The sequence below is a fragment of the Geospiza fortis genome, unplaced genomic scaffold (genome assembly GCF_000277835.1).
Source record: "Geospiza fortis unplaced genomic scaffold, GeoFor_1.0 scaffold112, whole genome shotgun sequence".
NCBI lineage: Eukaryota > Metazoa > Chordata > Aves > Passeriformes > Thraupidae > Geospiza > Geospiza fortis.
In genome coordinates this window covers 18,035,681-18,051,255 of record NW_005054298.1, presented here as the reverse complement: position 1 = coordinate 18,051,255, position 15,575 = coordinate 18,035,681, and the positions used below count along the sequence as shown (strand labels likewise).

Here is a 15,575-nt window from a genome sequence, read left to right as displayed (position 1 = left end):
TGTCTCTGTTCTTCTCAAGGAATGCAGAGGCATCATATAATACCTGGTGTGGGAAAACAGAATTAGAAATTTTGATGAAAAGGGTTACCTAAAACTTGCTGTGTTCTTTAAATTGTGAATGGTCAGGATGACCAAGTAGACCAGCTAGCGTGGTCTGACAAGCAAATGAATTACCTGCAAAGGTCTTAAAAGTGAACTACAGCAGTGTGTTCAGAATGCAAATTGGCTATACAGAGTATCTATATTCACAGAATGCCATTGCACATCAAATTGGGTTAAATGGCTTAAATCCTGTTGTGCTATGCTTGGCCATGCCAAACGATTCTATGCATGATGCAATACAACAGAGACACTCCATTAAAGCTTCAGCTGATCATTTACTTTTGATGTGAGAAATGATTCTCAGGTGGTCACTTTCTATGGGTTGTCTGCATCAAACCTGTGACCTATAAGTAGACCTGCTGGAGGAACAGTAATAAGTTGGACACAATGTAGGTATGTTAAATCAGCTTCTCATGGCACTGAAAACCATATTAGGACAACCAAACATTCCTCTATTTCAATTATTTAACCGTTTTGATTAGAAATTAATGCCTGGATATTTGTATTAATATAAGAATCCATTAACTTTTCATTTTGTTTAATTGCAATGATTTCTTTAGAGCTGTTTTAGTATCACTTGCAGTACTCCTCTCTAGCCCAATTTCTCTGAAGTCCATTAATTTACATAGAAATTGAATGTTCTCCAGCAATAGAAAACTGGCCAGTATTGTTTTTATTATTTTATTGTATTTTATTATTTGGCCATGTGGGTACAAAGAATTAACTGAAACTGTGTGAATTTTAATAGCTATTCTTAACAAGACAGAAAGTCTGACCAAAGTTACTGGAATACACCTTAAAATTTTGGAATCTTATAATGATCCAGAGATGAGAGTTAATCAGTAACTATATAAAACATGGATATTTCGATTTTGTCTATGAACAAATATTTGGGCCTGAAACTGTAAGCAAAGCTCATGCTATGGTGAAAACTGGACTGTTACTCCCCATATAAAATAATAGGTGAATGTGAACCTCTGAGAACAGAAGATACAAACAAGAAAACACCTCTACTACCAAGTCCCACTATTTCCAATGCACTCTATAGGATTTTAAGTTCTGCTACAGATACTGGTTTACATTGCTTTTCATGCATGTACTTTGCATGACACTCTGCAAGACACTCACACACAGAACTACTGTGGCATTCACATGCTGTTAGCAAGCACACAGCCTGCCCTGGCTCCACAGAGTCCCTCCTTTGAAATAACTTTAGTACTGGCATTTCTGAGGCCAGGTTTCCTGCAGAAAAAAGATGCTTACTGTCTACATAATCTGTGTAAGAGCCCTAAGGATAGGCTCCAAAATCGACTGCTACACATAAAAGTTTCATTGTAGAGTGTGTGTTTGCATAAACTTTATCATTTTTTTCATTAAAATGAGGGAAAAAAACCCCATAAAGCAGAAACTTTGGATAAAAACAAGTGATGACCATACCACTATTATCTGAACTAAATAAAAATCACATGACCTTACCTTTCCAGCATAGTGCTGAATTCCAAATGACAGTTCCACTCCTTTTGGTCTCCAGAAGTATTTGCATCGTAAGTTATCTTCAAACTTATCTAGACATCGAGAAAAGATGTCGATTTAAGCGACAGAGTGATTAACTACAATCTTAATCCTAATTAGCTTGCTAAATTGCTGCTGAAGAAGTCAGAACTGCTATAAACACATATTATCAGATTGCTCAGAAATACCAAGCTGTCACATCTGAATAGAACAGTACATTTTCAACTAGCCCAGTAAGACTTTCTTTAAAAATCACTGTTTCTGGATGCCTTTGTACATGGAAAAATATTAAGCAGGAAGACCCAATGAGAAGATGTGATGATTCCTCATATTTTGCAATGAATTTACTTATGTATATACAGGGTTTGGGGTGAGTTTATCTCTTATACATACATACACTCAAAACTGTGCATATATCACAGTCACTTAAATGCCCACTATTTGTATTTTCTCTATCTTCCTTTCTGCATCCATTTAGTTTTGTGCATCAGGTTTTAAGGATATGTTTATGTGCTCAGTCTGGAATTGTCCCTCACGTACCTTTGGACTTCTACAGAAAAAAAGAAGCTTCTCTACAAAACCTCTTCTAAGGAGACTTACTGTTTCCTGTGATTACCCCTAAAGAGCTGACAGAAGAAGGAACATGGGTTTCTAAGAAAAATGTCTTTTATGCCCTGTGATATTTTGTAGGCTCTTTAATATTTTGTAATTAAATTACAACACTGAGGGCCCAGGTAGCAATTCCTGCCTGCTGAGACAAGGAAACATTCCTGGAAAGAAGTAGGATCCAAAGGAACCCATTTTAGTAAGAATTAGTGTTTATACTGTGAAGCTTGCTTTTATACTAATTTACCTGAACAAGCAACTTGAGACCTGAGACTGGAATCAATTGATAAAATTCTCTGTCATGCTGAGTATGTCAGAAAATATTACAAAAACAGTTTTTCCGATGTTAGAATCTATTTTTGTTAGGTTTTTCTTTTTATTACCACTTAATTGAGCTTGTACTTAAAGCAAAATAACTAAGTTTGGAATTTCTGGAGGCTGGGACAGAGTCGTGGAATTAATGATTGTCTGGCACACCTGGACAGGGCAAAATATCCCACTCTGCTGTCTGCTTGAGGGAGCCTGCTGCGCCACGTACAGATCAGCAGTAAGGCCCAGCAGCACTGCACAAGGGAAAGTACCTCTGGAAGTAGAAGTTCAGTATTCAGTATTAACTGATTTATACAAGCCAAAAGGGAGGCAGACAACTTTAGCACACAAAGGAAGGATGCCCCGCCCTGCCCGCCCGGAGCCAGCAGCGCCCCTGGCGGCCGTGAGCGGAACTGCAGCGAAGGGAAGCGCCCGCAGCCCAGAGGAAGCGGCCCCGGGACTCTGCTTTGGTTCCGTTCGGTTCGGTTCACTGCTGCTGCCGCTGCTGCCAGAGGGGTTGGCTGTTTGTCTTGTTATACACATCTACATGTGTATATATATTCATAAAGAACTGCTATTCCTTTTCCCATAGCTTTGCCCAAAAGCTCCTTAATTTAAAAGTTATAATAATAACTCAGAGAGAAAGAGGTCATATTTTCCATTCCAAAGGAGGTTCCTGCCTACCTTGGCAGACACTGGTGTTTCAAACCCAGACAAGCATCAGAATGAAACCATAGTACTCATTCTGTCTGTGACCTGAATTCCAGTTTCAGCTCAGCCCAGCAGTAGTGAAAAACCTTGCATATGTGTTGTGCAATTTAACTGGAAACTGTTGTTTTTCTCTAACTGTTTGGGTCTCTGCAGCACATTCCATTGAAGGAAATGGAACTCTGTGTCATATTGCAGGGAAAAATGCAGCTCTTGTAAATAAATGCAACACAACAGCTTTAAACACGGCATGTGCTGTGTATTTAAAGTTGGCACCAAAATTTTTCAAAATATACGTAAAATATGTATGAAGACAAGGAAATACTCAGCCAGATGGTACACCAGAAATAACACTTCCTATGTATTATGAGACAATCTGGAGTGAAGCAGTATTTTCTAATTGGATAAACATGGGCCTAGGAGCCTGGGAAATCTAAATTTTATTTTCAACACTAATGCTATAAACATGGAGAAGACACAGGATATTTGCTTGTAACATTGAAAAACAATAAGCCCTTGCCACCTGATACTTAAGACAACTTTTCCAATTTGAAAAGGATAGAAAATATGTAAGCAGAGAAAAATGATGAAGCACAGTGAAAAACATACTTAGAACGTCAAATGAAATGACACAGCCTCAGGACAACTAGGGTAGGAAAACTTGAATAAAGATGACATTGCATTTATATATGCATTTGCAATTTTCCAGATCTTTCCCAGAGTTTTACTTGCACATACCAACTAAAGTTAGGTCTGTTGCCTGAGGAAATCTACTTTCTTCATCTAGCAGAGACAGGAGACCCATGGGTTTCTGAAGGAACATATCTAGAAGTGGACGGTTGTCCTCATACTCCACTGTAGTGGCATCAATTCCCTCACTCTGATATTCCATCTACAAAAGTCACCAGCACAGTTTTAATATCCAAACAGTAAAAGCAACATCATCATTAGGGCATTTATGATGCACAGCAATGCTCTATAGGCCTCAACAATATTATTTACACAGCTTCAACAGAACAATGTCATTATCTCACATTTAAATCACATACTCATTTTATAAATAGTCCTGAATAGGATTATGGTGTAGGATGCTGAATTCAGCTAGACCTCAACAGAGTTGAATTTACCTGCTCCAGTGCAAAAATATGTTGATTGAAGTAAAACTGGATCTGTTCATTAGCAATATTAATGCACAGCTGTTCAAAAGAATTTCTTGCGAAGTTCTCAAATCCAAATATGTCTAGTATCCCAACATTCATCCCACTTTCAGCATTGCTGCATATGAAGATACAAACAAAATTCATTATGGGCAACACCAAGTTAAAATAAAAATACATTTGCTAACTAACATTGTATAACTGATTCACTCTGCTGCAAAAATCAAGGAGGAAAAGTGTGTCTGAACCTAAGACAACTTGTGCATTTGTACAGCATTGCTAAGACTTCTGCTTTCCACTTGCTTCTTGCAAATTTCCATGAAGAAGGCAGAAAAATCATAGGTACAGAGTAACAGACACTTAGCAGCCATATTGAAACAAGGGGTTTCAGTAGGCAGATCCCAAATAAAATCTACTGTCTGCTCCTCCAGGCAGAGAAAAGGTGTCAAGGTTTAATGGTACATTTTTGCTACACTCATTCAGAAGGTAATCACCAAATCTGCTGCTGCTACAAGCTGGACTGTCCATGTGCTAACTCAAGTACATTCAGTCACTACCAGAACTGCATGAAATGGATGAGAATGTCTATACGACATAGTGAAGTAGCAAGTAGAGATCTCAGATCAGAGGCATTTTCACATTTGCTGAGAGGTTCCTTGTTTCTAAAATCTCTACAGCTTCTTCAAAAGATCAAGCCAGCCAGATCAGTGCCTGGCAATGAAATCATAAGGATGTGCAATATAATGTTTCTGTAATTTAAATTTAAAAAATTTTAAAATAATTACATCTCAAGTAGCAGCACAATAATAATCTGAAATCTGCATTTTTTACTTGCTTACAAAAGCACGGGGACTGTAAGGACTGTGTACTGAATTTTTTCAGCGTACTTCAATTATTTGTCAGCCTTTTGTATGATTTTCATGTTCACTACGTAGGAAGCATTTTTTAAAAAAGTGGACAGCACTTCCACCACCCAATTTCCATTGACTTCAGTAGCTAAATTCCATTCAGCTCTTTGAAAATGATGGGCTTAATGTCCTGGAAACAGGATTCAGTATCACAGCATGAAAGCCATTTTGAAGCCTTAGCCAAAATAAACACAGCACTTTTTCTGCAAAATCAAAAATACACAAATGGATGAGCGCATCCAACACGTGCACAGTAAGTACACATGGTTCAGTGATGTGTAACTTGCCATATATTTTTATCTGGCTGAAGCAGCGTATTAATGCGATTGACGATCCAGCTGAAGAGCCGCCCATAAAGCGCTTTGGACATGGCATCCCGCACGTCCGCGGCTTTGTCCACCGTGTTCGTCCGGATAATGGTTTCGCCCCGCGTTACAACGCAGTGGGATGTTAGGGCTTCTTGAAGTTCTTCTGACCCAATGCTTAGCAGTGCAGCAGCTAAAAGACAGTGGAAAAAGACACACAATTGTGGTTATGCAGTGGAAACCACCAGCATTGACCAACTGCTACCATGAGCTAGAGACTATCACAAATAGAGTCAAATTGCATATACAGAACTGACAATGTTGAAAGGTATATACCATTATCTAAGGCTTCTGGGTTAGGAACCTCACTTTTATCTGTTTGGTGTTGCGAAGAAATAGCAGCAAACTCAATATTTCCAGTATTTAAGATTCCAGTCAGTATTCTGTACACTGAATACACTTCCTGTAAAAGATGACAAGAAGCACTTTAAAGGAATTCAGTAAGATACACGCATCATATTTAGGCTATGAAGGAAAAAAAATGGATACTGGAATGGATATTAAAGCTTGTAGCCTTCTCTGAGATCAAGTTCTACAAGTTCAAGTAAGCTTCTATTTACACACGAAATAGCACAACAGAATTGCCTGAGGACTAACTGGGACCTCAGGCTGGTCTTGCCTTCTGAGTGGGGAGTTATGCTTTCACTGTTCACTTCTGTCATAACAGAGATTTTGTGGCTCTAAACAAACATCTCTAACAGAGATTTGGTACACCCACAAAACCAGAGGGCAGCACTAGAGGTGGTTTCCTAAATAAGGTCAATAATGGTTTAGCAACTGAATCTCTTACCTCATCAGTAAATCCTATAATTCTAAAACAATGCTGAATTGCTTCAAATTGTCTTCCATAGGAATCTTTAGTAACAATATCATGCATTACTCTTCCAGTTTCATTATCAATATATCTAAACAGAGTGAGAGAAAGAAGGCATCACACTACCACATATGCCAATACAAGCTCCAGTGACTTAAATGCAAGTACCTCAGTAACTGGAAACAACATTTATCTCAATAACTGTCAATGATCTATTTTGATGCTAATTCATAAGAAGCTTTTGTTTCTGTTGCATTAACATCCGCATTATTGGTTGTTAATGTCTAATTATGTTGCCAACATTTCACACATATCCCCCCCACCCAGTACAGACCAGATGCACTCAAAGTACAAACATCAATTAAAAACCTCCAAAGCATATTCTGGGTTCTTCCTGAACCTGAAGCATTACAGTAAGAAATCATAAGGGGGGTTGTCTGCATTTGAAAGTATGACAAAATATCTACATAATGAACTTGGTTCGTCCTCCTTCTGTTTTAATAGTTCAACTTCTCAAACAAATGCAAATAATATAATGCCTTAGTGTCCATCTTCTTCCCACCTTGGGAGGATTAAAAAAGATCCTTAAGGAATGGAGAAGGATTAAGAGAGATTTGAAGGCATCATACTGAAAGCAAGTGCTGATCAATAGCTAATTACAATGAGCAGTTAAAACAAGGGAGCAATAGTTACCTAGGGGGCTTTTTATCAGGAAGTCTATATTCAGAAAGTTTCTTCTGATGATAAAGGCCAGCATAAATATAATAAAATATATGGAAATTTTTTTCTCCCCTAGAAAAGAAAAAGTATCTTTTTAAAGCGCCTGTATTTATTCTTGGGGCATCTTGTACAACAAATGTAAAAGTAGTTCTTATCATGAGCTCACTGAAGCAAGGTAGCAAATCTCCCACTTGTTTTAGTAGTGTAGGATTAGCAGCTGTGAAACACAGAAAACCCAGTGAACACAACATTATCCCAAAGAATTAAGTGGCTCTGGTTTCAACTCCAAAAGAACAGGACTATTCTTGTTGTCATAGAACTGGTACAAAGGATTTTATTTTAGCAGAAGACAGAAAAGTATCTAAACCACAGAATTTTTGATAATTAAATCAATTCAAACATTACATAAATGCTATAGGACAGACAATTAATATACCTACACAGCCTGTTTTATGACCCTTGATTTTTCAAGTAGATATTCAGAAATCTTTGCCCCCATTACAGCTCCTGTAGGTGTAAACATCATTTCCAGATATTTTCCAAAGCGACTTGAGTTGTCATTGATGGCAGTGCAGGCATTCCCAAATGCTTCAACCAGAGGATTCACCTGGAGAATTTTCTCACGCAAAGCACGGTTATTGGCCTTGACAGAAGGGGTACAAATCAGAAGGATAATTAAGAGAATATAATGCTTACCCCGATCCAATTCTTGCTCCAGGAGCAAAGAATCCTTTTCTCATGCTTGTATGGAATGAGGTACTGTGCTAACATTTCTATTTATAAAACAGGAGGTCCAACAAATTGATAAAATCTCCCACAGGTAGCAAACTTCTTTCTCTGCAATTGTTCCACCTTTGACCTGTTTTATAATTAGTTAAGAGTACCAGAAGCACGGTGGACTAAAGATGCCTACTTAGGGCTAAGCTGACATGGTTAATTTTCCGATTATTTTGTGTTAATAGAATTACTCATAACATTTAAATGTGTAAGATCATCTAAGATTAGAGCCACAATAATTTTAATTCTTTATTGGATAAATAATGTTATATGTGATAAACACTGTACATACCTACAGGTACTGAACACTCAGAATCTGGAACCTTCTCTTTAAAAAACTATTGACTGGCTTGGTACGAGTCACACTCACATCTCAATTCAATACTCTCACATGCATGATTACTATGTCCCTAAATCAAGGGTGACAATTCACATGAACAGCTTTAAGTATTAAAGATTAAATAAAGTGAACATTGGGGTAGAGTTGGGAGGATTTCTTCATAATTTTACATAATTGGCTAGGAAATACCTTTCCCAAGAAGGTCAAATGTTGGACGATCAGATGGGCACTTTCTGTCTTTCCAGCACCACTTTCCCCACTGATGATAATGCACTGAACACAAAAAACAAAATATTTAAGTGCATAGTTCACCATATGGTTGTTTTCTGCTATTACTACTCCTACCTGTTATTTCATGCTTAGTACCAAAACTGTGAAATACTTTAAGAGTCAACTCCCTTCTGAAAGGAGAGATCACCAAAGACTCAGTGCAGTAATTTATTCCCTAGATTACTAAAATGCACCTTGCAATGCCTGATCCCAAGGTACATGTGTGAAGCAGTGACTGAATTCTGAAGGGCTAGAACACATAAACAAGTGACCATGTCTGAGCTCACTGCATTGACTTCATGTGAACTAACATGAATCACAGGGTACAGCTGTTTTTGACACACTGACAAAAGCTTCTTCTGAAAAATAAACTTAAATAATAGGTCCTGTGTAGAGAGGCTATTCTGTAGGTGATGCTGATATTCAAGCCAGAACAGCAAACTAGCACCTAAACATTTCAGAAAAATGGGCAACTGTTCACTGGGTGGTTCTGGGAGGACATATCCACCTTCTTCCTGTGCCAGCAGTCCTTAATACATGGTATTTTATAGGCTCTTCAAAAAGCTTCCAGACTCAAGAGGCTACCTAGTGTGGCCTAAATCACTTTCCTTCTCTCTGCTGTTTTGCTTCATGGGCAAAATGGAAGTTGAAAACCAGTTCCCACCTGAACACTGAAGAATGCAGATCATGGAAAGTTTGAATTCTAGCAGCATTTATTATTTACCCTTTTCCCCCCATGTATTCTACAGACCACTAGCACAAATATTATTCTACTTAAGGCACATTATCAACTGACATATAATTAAAATGTTAACACTGAGCAGTTGCACAGATTCACAGGTTTTTATGCAAACATCCAAAAACTATTTGCATGATACTGTGTATACACAAGATTCTTTGCTAGGAAAAGATACAAGGTCCTAAAATACTTGCTGCAATGCCCCTTCATATAGAACTGAGCTTTTTGAAAAGCTTTGAAAGCTGTAGCAGTTATCTGGTGGTACCTTGTAGTGCCTGACAGCATATTTTTGTTCTAGGAAATAGGTACCATATCAATTACACTACCTAATCAGATAAAAAATTCTCACATAAGTTACTCTAACATGAGTACTTGTTTTCTTTAATACCCTTCTGATTTCAGGCTTTTTACTACTTTATACTGGTTTTGTGACTTTAAGAGAACATTTTCTGTTAATTATTGTGTGATGTCCCGGGTAAAATCAGGAGAATTTTATAAACAAAAATAATGATCAGCCTTCAATATTCATGTACACATAGCACATCAAATTAGAAAGAGAATGAAGTTATAATCTTAAGAATGTAGTAAAATCTTCTACAACATGGTATTTTATTCTCATTAAAATAATTTCTATATAATTGGATTTGTGTCCTTATTACATTTATAACAGAACCATACTTAATTAATTTTACTAAAAAATTTGCTACTGGTTCCTATTTTCTGTGACTTAGTGTCTTTTTGCAGCAGAAAATTGGTTCAAACTCTGTTAAACTGTTATGGCATTGAGAACCCTGTATTTAACACAAGTATAAATTATTGAAATACCTAAGTCAAGACAGACCTAGAATCAGAATGTGCAGCAATACTTTGCTGCTGGAGTCAACAGCCCTTTCAGTCCCTTTCATATCACTGTGCCCTCTTCAGAACTCCCAAATCTGACCAGATTTCTACTCTGGTTTTGCCGATTTAGGAATAAAAGGTTTAAAGAAAAAATTTCCCAAAATACAACTTAACAGAACATTATTCACAGCCCTGTAGCACAGTGGCAGTATGATTAATAAAAAACCTAAACAAAAATGAACAGATCCTCACCTGATCCTTGCTGAATGTAACCATGCTTTGGTAGGCAGCATCTGCAGAGGCAAATATGTGCGGGGGATTTGATGAACGCTTCACACCATGGTAAAGCTTGGAGAACTAAATTCAAAGAAATAAACACAATAGTTAATTATGCAACTTAGCTATATAATTAAGAACTGAGAAGAAGACAGTGACTATCATCTGTTCAACAGAAAGAAGTTGCCTGTTATACCACAGAATTTCCACTGAATCACCTGGAACAGAAGTGCCAGTTTCCAGAACACAAATTACAACACCTAAAATGCACTCTGATGTTTCCTGCACAAGACAATGAGGAGAGCTGTATCACAAGGAAGAGAATTTCAAACACAAACCTTCAATCAAGGAAATAACCACTTCATACAAAAGAAATCTACAGTGAATCTGAATTCTGGCCCCCTATCTGAAGCCCTGATTTTGGCATCCATGGAGACTAAGTTATTTCTAGCTCCACCTCTCTTCATATTTGTAGGGAATTAAACTGGCCTTTATGCTTACAGCATTTGATTAATTTGCTTCTTTTAAGTCAGAGCTGATGGCACAGAACATATACTAAGCCTCAGTCAGAACAATTCTTCAGCAAGCAAAAACCTCAGCATGAGGAGGTTCATATAACCATCTTCTGTCTCCAAGAAGAAAGCCCTAAATGCTAGGCAAGAGGCACAGCTGTGCCTGGGGTAATCTCTGTCCCTCATGTGGAAATTGTGCCTCCAAGAAATGAATAAAATCAAATGAAACCAAATTTAACAAACAAAACAAAACCATTTTTTAGCCACATTGTTCTGTAAAAAGAAAAGGCTGAGGTTTAGTCTGTGCTCCTAACTTCCAGCATCACTTAAAGTATTTTAACTAGTGGTGTTAATATAAAATGTAAAGCAACTTCCATCTTCAGCTTGGAATTTCTCTTACCTGGGGAGAATAAATGCTGAGATTCTGGAAGGGGTTCAAGGCTATTAAAATGTCTCCAACATAAGTATAAATCTGTAAGTCAGCATAACGTTTTTGCAGCTGATGGATAATGGTATCCTGAGAAGATTACAGAAAGTTTGATAGTTATAGAGTATTTTCCCACTGAGGAAGATTTTTGTAAATATACTGAGAACATTGTTTAGGAAATATTTACTGTGTTTCTAATTATATTTTAAATGCCAAACACACAAAAGAAAATGTTTTCAAAATTCTTGCTAATGTCATAAAACTAAGTTAAATGGCAACTCCTAATTGGAAATTAGAATATTTTCTTATATCAGCCTGAGAAGTAAATCTTCTGAAGAGAAAATGGTGCTAACACATTATTGCTCCACTTCATAGTACATGTCCATTTAATTTTTTTTTCATTTGGCCATGAAACAAGGATAATAATTTTTAAAGGACTAAATTTTAAGTAGTGGTAAAACTGTTTGAACAGGACAATAGCACAATTTAGTATTATGCCTTTTTCTTGCTGGCATGTAATTTACGGATTACCAACACAAAAATTTACAGATACTCTGCAAATAGCTGATACAGTGAAATATGAAATGGATAGTTTTGTCATTTTTTAGCCAGAAGCACTAGATAATATGTTATCCTATATAAATCAATTATTTTAGAAAAAATCACTTAAAACTACATCTTTATGACTGAACTTGGCATTTTAGGAAACTCACAAAAATAATTTAAACTAGCATCATTCATAATTAAGCTTTTCCACATTATAGTACTCACTGCTCCTACTTTTATGCAACTATATAAATTAACAAAGTGAGGGCAGCAGATCAGTCACGTGAGAATTCTTTTGCCTTGAAGGGACAAAAGATTGCAAGAAGGAAATATTCTCATTCTGCTAAGAGATTCCTAAAAAGCAGAAATAGGCAAGAATGTGAGGTACAGTTGTCAGAAGCTGCTACCCAGACAATACAGTACCTCATTGAGAACTTCTAGATTTACCAGATCGTCATCTAGAGAGAACTTGTCAGCTCTGTCCACATGGTAGGGTCTTCTAGTATGTATTCTTTCATGCCTGGAAGTTGTTAGCAGAGCACCAGGGTTATGAAAGTGTATTAGAGACAGCAAACATTAAGATGCAAAGGGAAGTCCTGGGCGAATGTTTTTGTCATGCACAAACACAGACCTGCTCTCTGAAATGTTGAATTCTGCTTGCAGTATCCTTTTATAAAAGCAATAGATCAGCTTGCTGTCTGGTGTACTATCTGTTTTCTCTTTCACAATATATAACCCTACCTATTTATCCATGTCCAGCAAGGATTTACTACTTACGTACTTACTACTCCTTTACTCACACTCAGTAAACAAAAAAATTCTTCCTCTTTTCCCTTCCCTCCCTGCTCTAAGTTAATAAACTACCACTCAGTTTAATTAAATGCTACCTCCACGTGCCCAGCCATAGTACTGTCATCTAAAGAAGATATAAGAAGCAGTAAGTAGGATAAAATCCTACTGTTACCTTGATGTATGCCAAAGTGCCTCCTCAGATGACCCTAGATGTGGCCCAAAACAACATTTTGGAACCACAGCTGCCATCAGACTCTAAATTGTATGGATGTTCAGTCAGCTTGTCTCCAGAGATTTAAGCCACACAACAAGCAGCAGAGACAAACTGTCACATAACCCCTTTATAATCAGATTATAGTGAAGGAATCTTTGAAAATGTGGTGTATATGTTTTTAAACAACACATCACACTGGAAAGGGAACAAATTAAAGGCTGTAACATGTCTTGCACAGAGGGTGTGAAATATGAATGCTGTAAGCACAACTCTGCTTTTCTTTACAACAAACATAATCAAAGCATAGTAGAAGGACACCCACAGAGATACAGTCTGCATCCTGCTGAGTAACATTTAGCATTGATCCTCAATGACAGTCCTTGACAGATTGTTTTTGCATTGGTTGCCATGTAGAAAGTAAGAGCCACATGATCAGGCATCCCAAAACAAGGCTAAATATTATACCAAGCAGTAACAGAACAGCACTGTAACTTGGCAGGAAACACTTGTTTATCTATAATGTTCAAGGTTAATATGAAGATGTAGCAGGTTTCTTTAATCATATCTTCATATGCTCTTGGAACTCTTTTTAAAAAATAAACACTGAGGCATTTTCATTTTCTCCCTTTATGTATGCTTCTATATTTCAAGCTAATCAGCTTTCATTCAGTAAAGAGAATGTTTTCATATCCAAGAGCTATTACATCATCAGAAGAATTATTGTAAGGAAAGCCTCTAATACAGACGAAGGAGAAGAGTGTTAGTCATGAATACAGCTTCCCTGGTAACTGTGAGTCACATCAAATGATCATACTTTTCTGTCTATTTTTATTCATTTTCCTGATTTCCTTTTGGCTACCCAATGAGTTTTAGAAAACTAAAATGGTTTATTTGAATTGAAACTAAATAAAACCATGCAAACTGTTTTGTCAGCTAGGAAATAAAACAGTGGGAAGACAGCAGGTTTTGCTGACAGGCCCACTACATTCCCACAGATGGTGGTTTGCTTTCTGTTGTACATATGAAACAATGAAAGAAGGACACAAGAAGACTAGAAGCTATGAAAGAAAAATTGTTATAGTGGTATTATTTCCCGTGGGCAGTATGGAGACCATTTGAATTTGTTGAAAATTCCATTCAATTAAATTTTCCCTTTTCTGGTCTTTGATTAGGTATTGGGTTTAGGGTTTTTTTTGGCTTTTTTTTTTCCTGAGTCACTATATGCAAAAATATTACACCTTGCGGACAAGCCAACTCCTCAAAGGAGTAAGAATGCATGATGTACTACTAGGGTTTTTAAGTGTTGTTTCCCTTTCAAACCAGATTTCAAGCTCTTATTTTACTGCATAGAAAAATAATGATGTAAGTAATGTAAATCATTTAGAAATGGGAGCACCCTTCAGTCTACAAATGAAGGAAATATTTTAGCAGCTGCTTTACTTCATGAAGATGTAACTAACAAAGCAATGGCTAGACATTTTAGCTAACATAACTCATCTGGGAAGCTTTTTCTTCCTGGAGTAAACATCATAGCCGCAATACTGAATTGCAACAAACTGTAAGCAGGGACACATCTACCAGAGGTGCAAGGAGGAGGGGGAAGAGGGCACATTCAAACCTAAGCATGTCTAATTGAAGAATGGCTTTGTAACCTAATCTGTTATCTCATTGTGTATTAAACTCCCGCTGTTTGTTCACCTTAAGTGATAAACGAATCAATTTTTTTTATTGAAAAGGGTTCCTTTTAAAACTATGTAAATATATAAGGAAACTGGTCTGCATTAAATACAAGTGAAACATACATACCCTTGTGTAAATATTTTCCAGCACTGAACTCATTTTCCTAAGTACATGATTAAGAAGAGGATATTAGGAGCATAACATCACATTAGCTTCCAATCTCCTGCTGGCCTCATCAGTTTTCTACTGACCCTACGTCCTCCAGTGCATTGACAGAGTGGGAAGGAAAAAACCAGACAGTAACCTTTAATTATTTCCACAATTTTACACCAGAAATACAATCTGCTTTTAATAAATACATTAAAAATTCTTAAAAAGCAGAAGGAAACACTCTTAATTGGGGAAATAACTATCAGTATATTTATTGCATAAAAAGTAGAATTATAAGCCATTTTTTCAATTACCTTTCCTTTCTGGCAATATATAAAAAGTACAAACTCTAAGCAAAAGGGAAATCAAAGATGTTATCTTCCCTAAGTTTCCAGTAATTTTCTGAAGCAATCCCTGCAAGATGCAGTCTCTTCACAAAACAAAACAACTGCCATAAAGGGTGCAAAGGGCCAGTCGCTCAAGGTACCTAACTTTACTAGAGCATCACAGGATGGTTTGGGTCAGAAGAGACCTGAAGAGCAGCATTAGGTTGATCCCAGAAATCTAGTGCTGAGCACTGTCTATTGAAAAAGGCTCTATGCTCTGAAGAACCCTCCTGTTACCATTTTATCATGCAGGCGTGGCTGGAAGGGACAGTCTTCTTGGATTTTGTAGGAGGAGCAAAAGGCAAGAAACATTTCTCCCTTGAGAGAACCATTTCATGAAAGGCAGGAAGTGTTAATTTGTTCTACTGGTGGTAAAGATATAGTTTGAAAGAAAGTAACAGAGTAGTAAGAAGTGCACAGTAAAT

At 37.0% G+C, this 15,575-nt stretch overlaps 1 protein-coding gene across 1 annotated transcript in view; it reads right to left on the bottom strand.

Annotated features, from left to right (window-relative positions):
* Positions 1–15,575, bottom strand: part of MYO3B (myosin IIIB) — a 191,987-nt gene that overhangs the window by 90,679 nt on the left and 85,733 nt on the right. Inside the window, exons 12-24 of the mRNA XM_031058556.1 lie at positions 12,352–12,448; positions 11,356–11,472; positions 10,420–10,524; positions 8,508–8,591; positions 7,642–7,844; positions 7,175–7,273; positions 6,458–6,572; positions 5,944–6,070; positions 5,590–5,800; positions 4,365–4,512; positions 3,976–4,129; positions 1,579–1,667; positions 1–43 (exon numbers count right to left, since the gene is read on the bottom strand). The exon at positions 1–43 is cut by the window's left edge and continues 39 nt beyond it. Of these exons, the coding sequence (XP_030914416.1) occupies positions 1–43; positions 1,579–1,667; positions 3,976–4,129; positions 4,365–4,512; positions 5,590–5,800; positions 5,944–6,070; positions 6,458–6,572; positions 7,175–7,273; positions 7,642–7,844; positions 8,508–8,591; positions 10,420–10,524; positions 11,356–11,472; positions 12,352–12,448 (1,592 nt within the window). The remainder of the gene's footprint in view (positions 44–1,578; positions 1,668–3,975; positions 4,130–4,364; positions 4,513–5,589; positions 5,801–5,943; positions 6,071–6,457; positions 6,573–7,174; positions 7,274–7,641; positions 7,845–8,507; positions 8,592–10,419; positions 10,525–11,355; positions 11,473–12,351; positions 12,449–15,575) is intronic.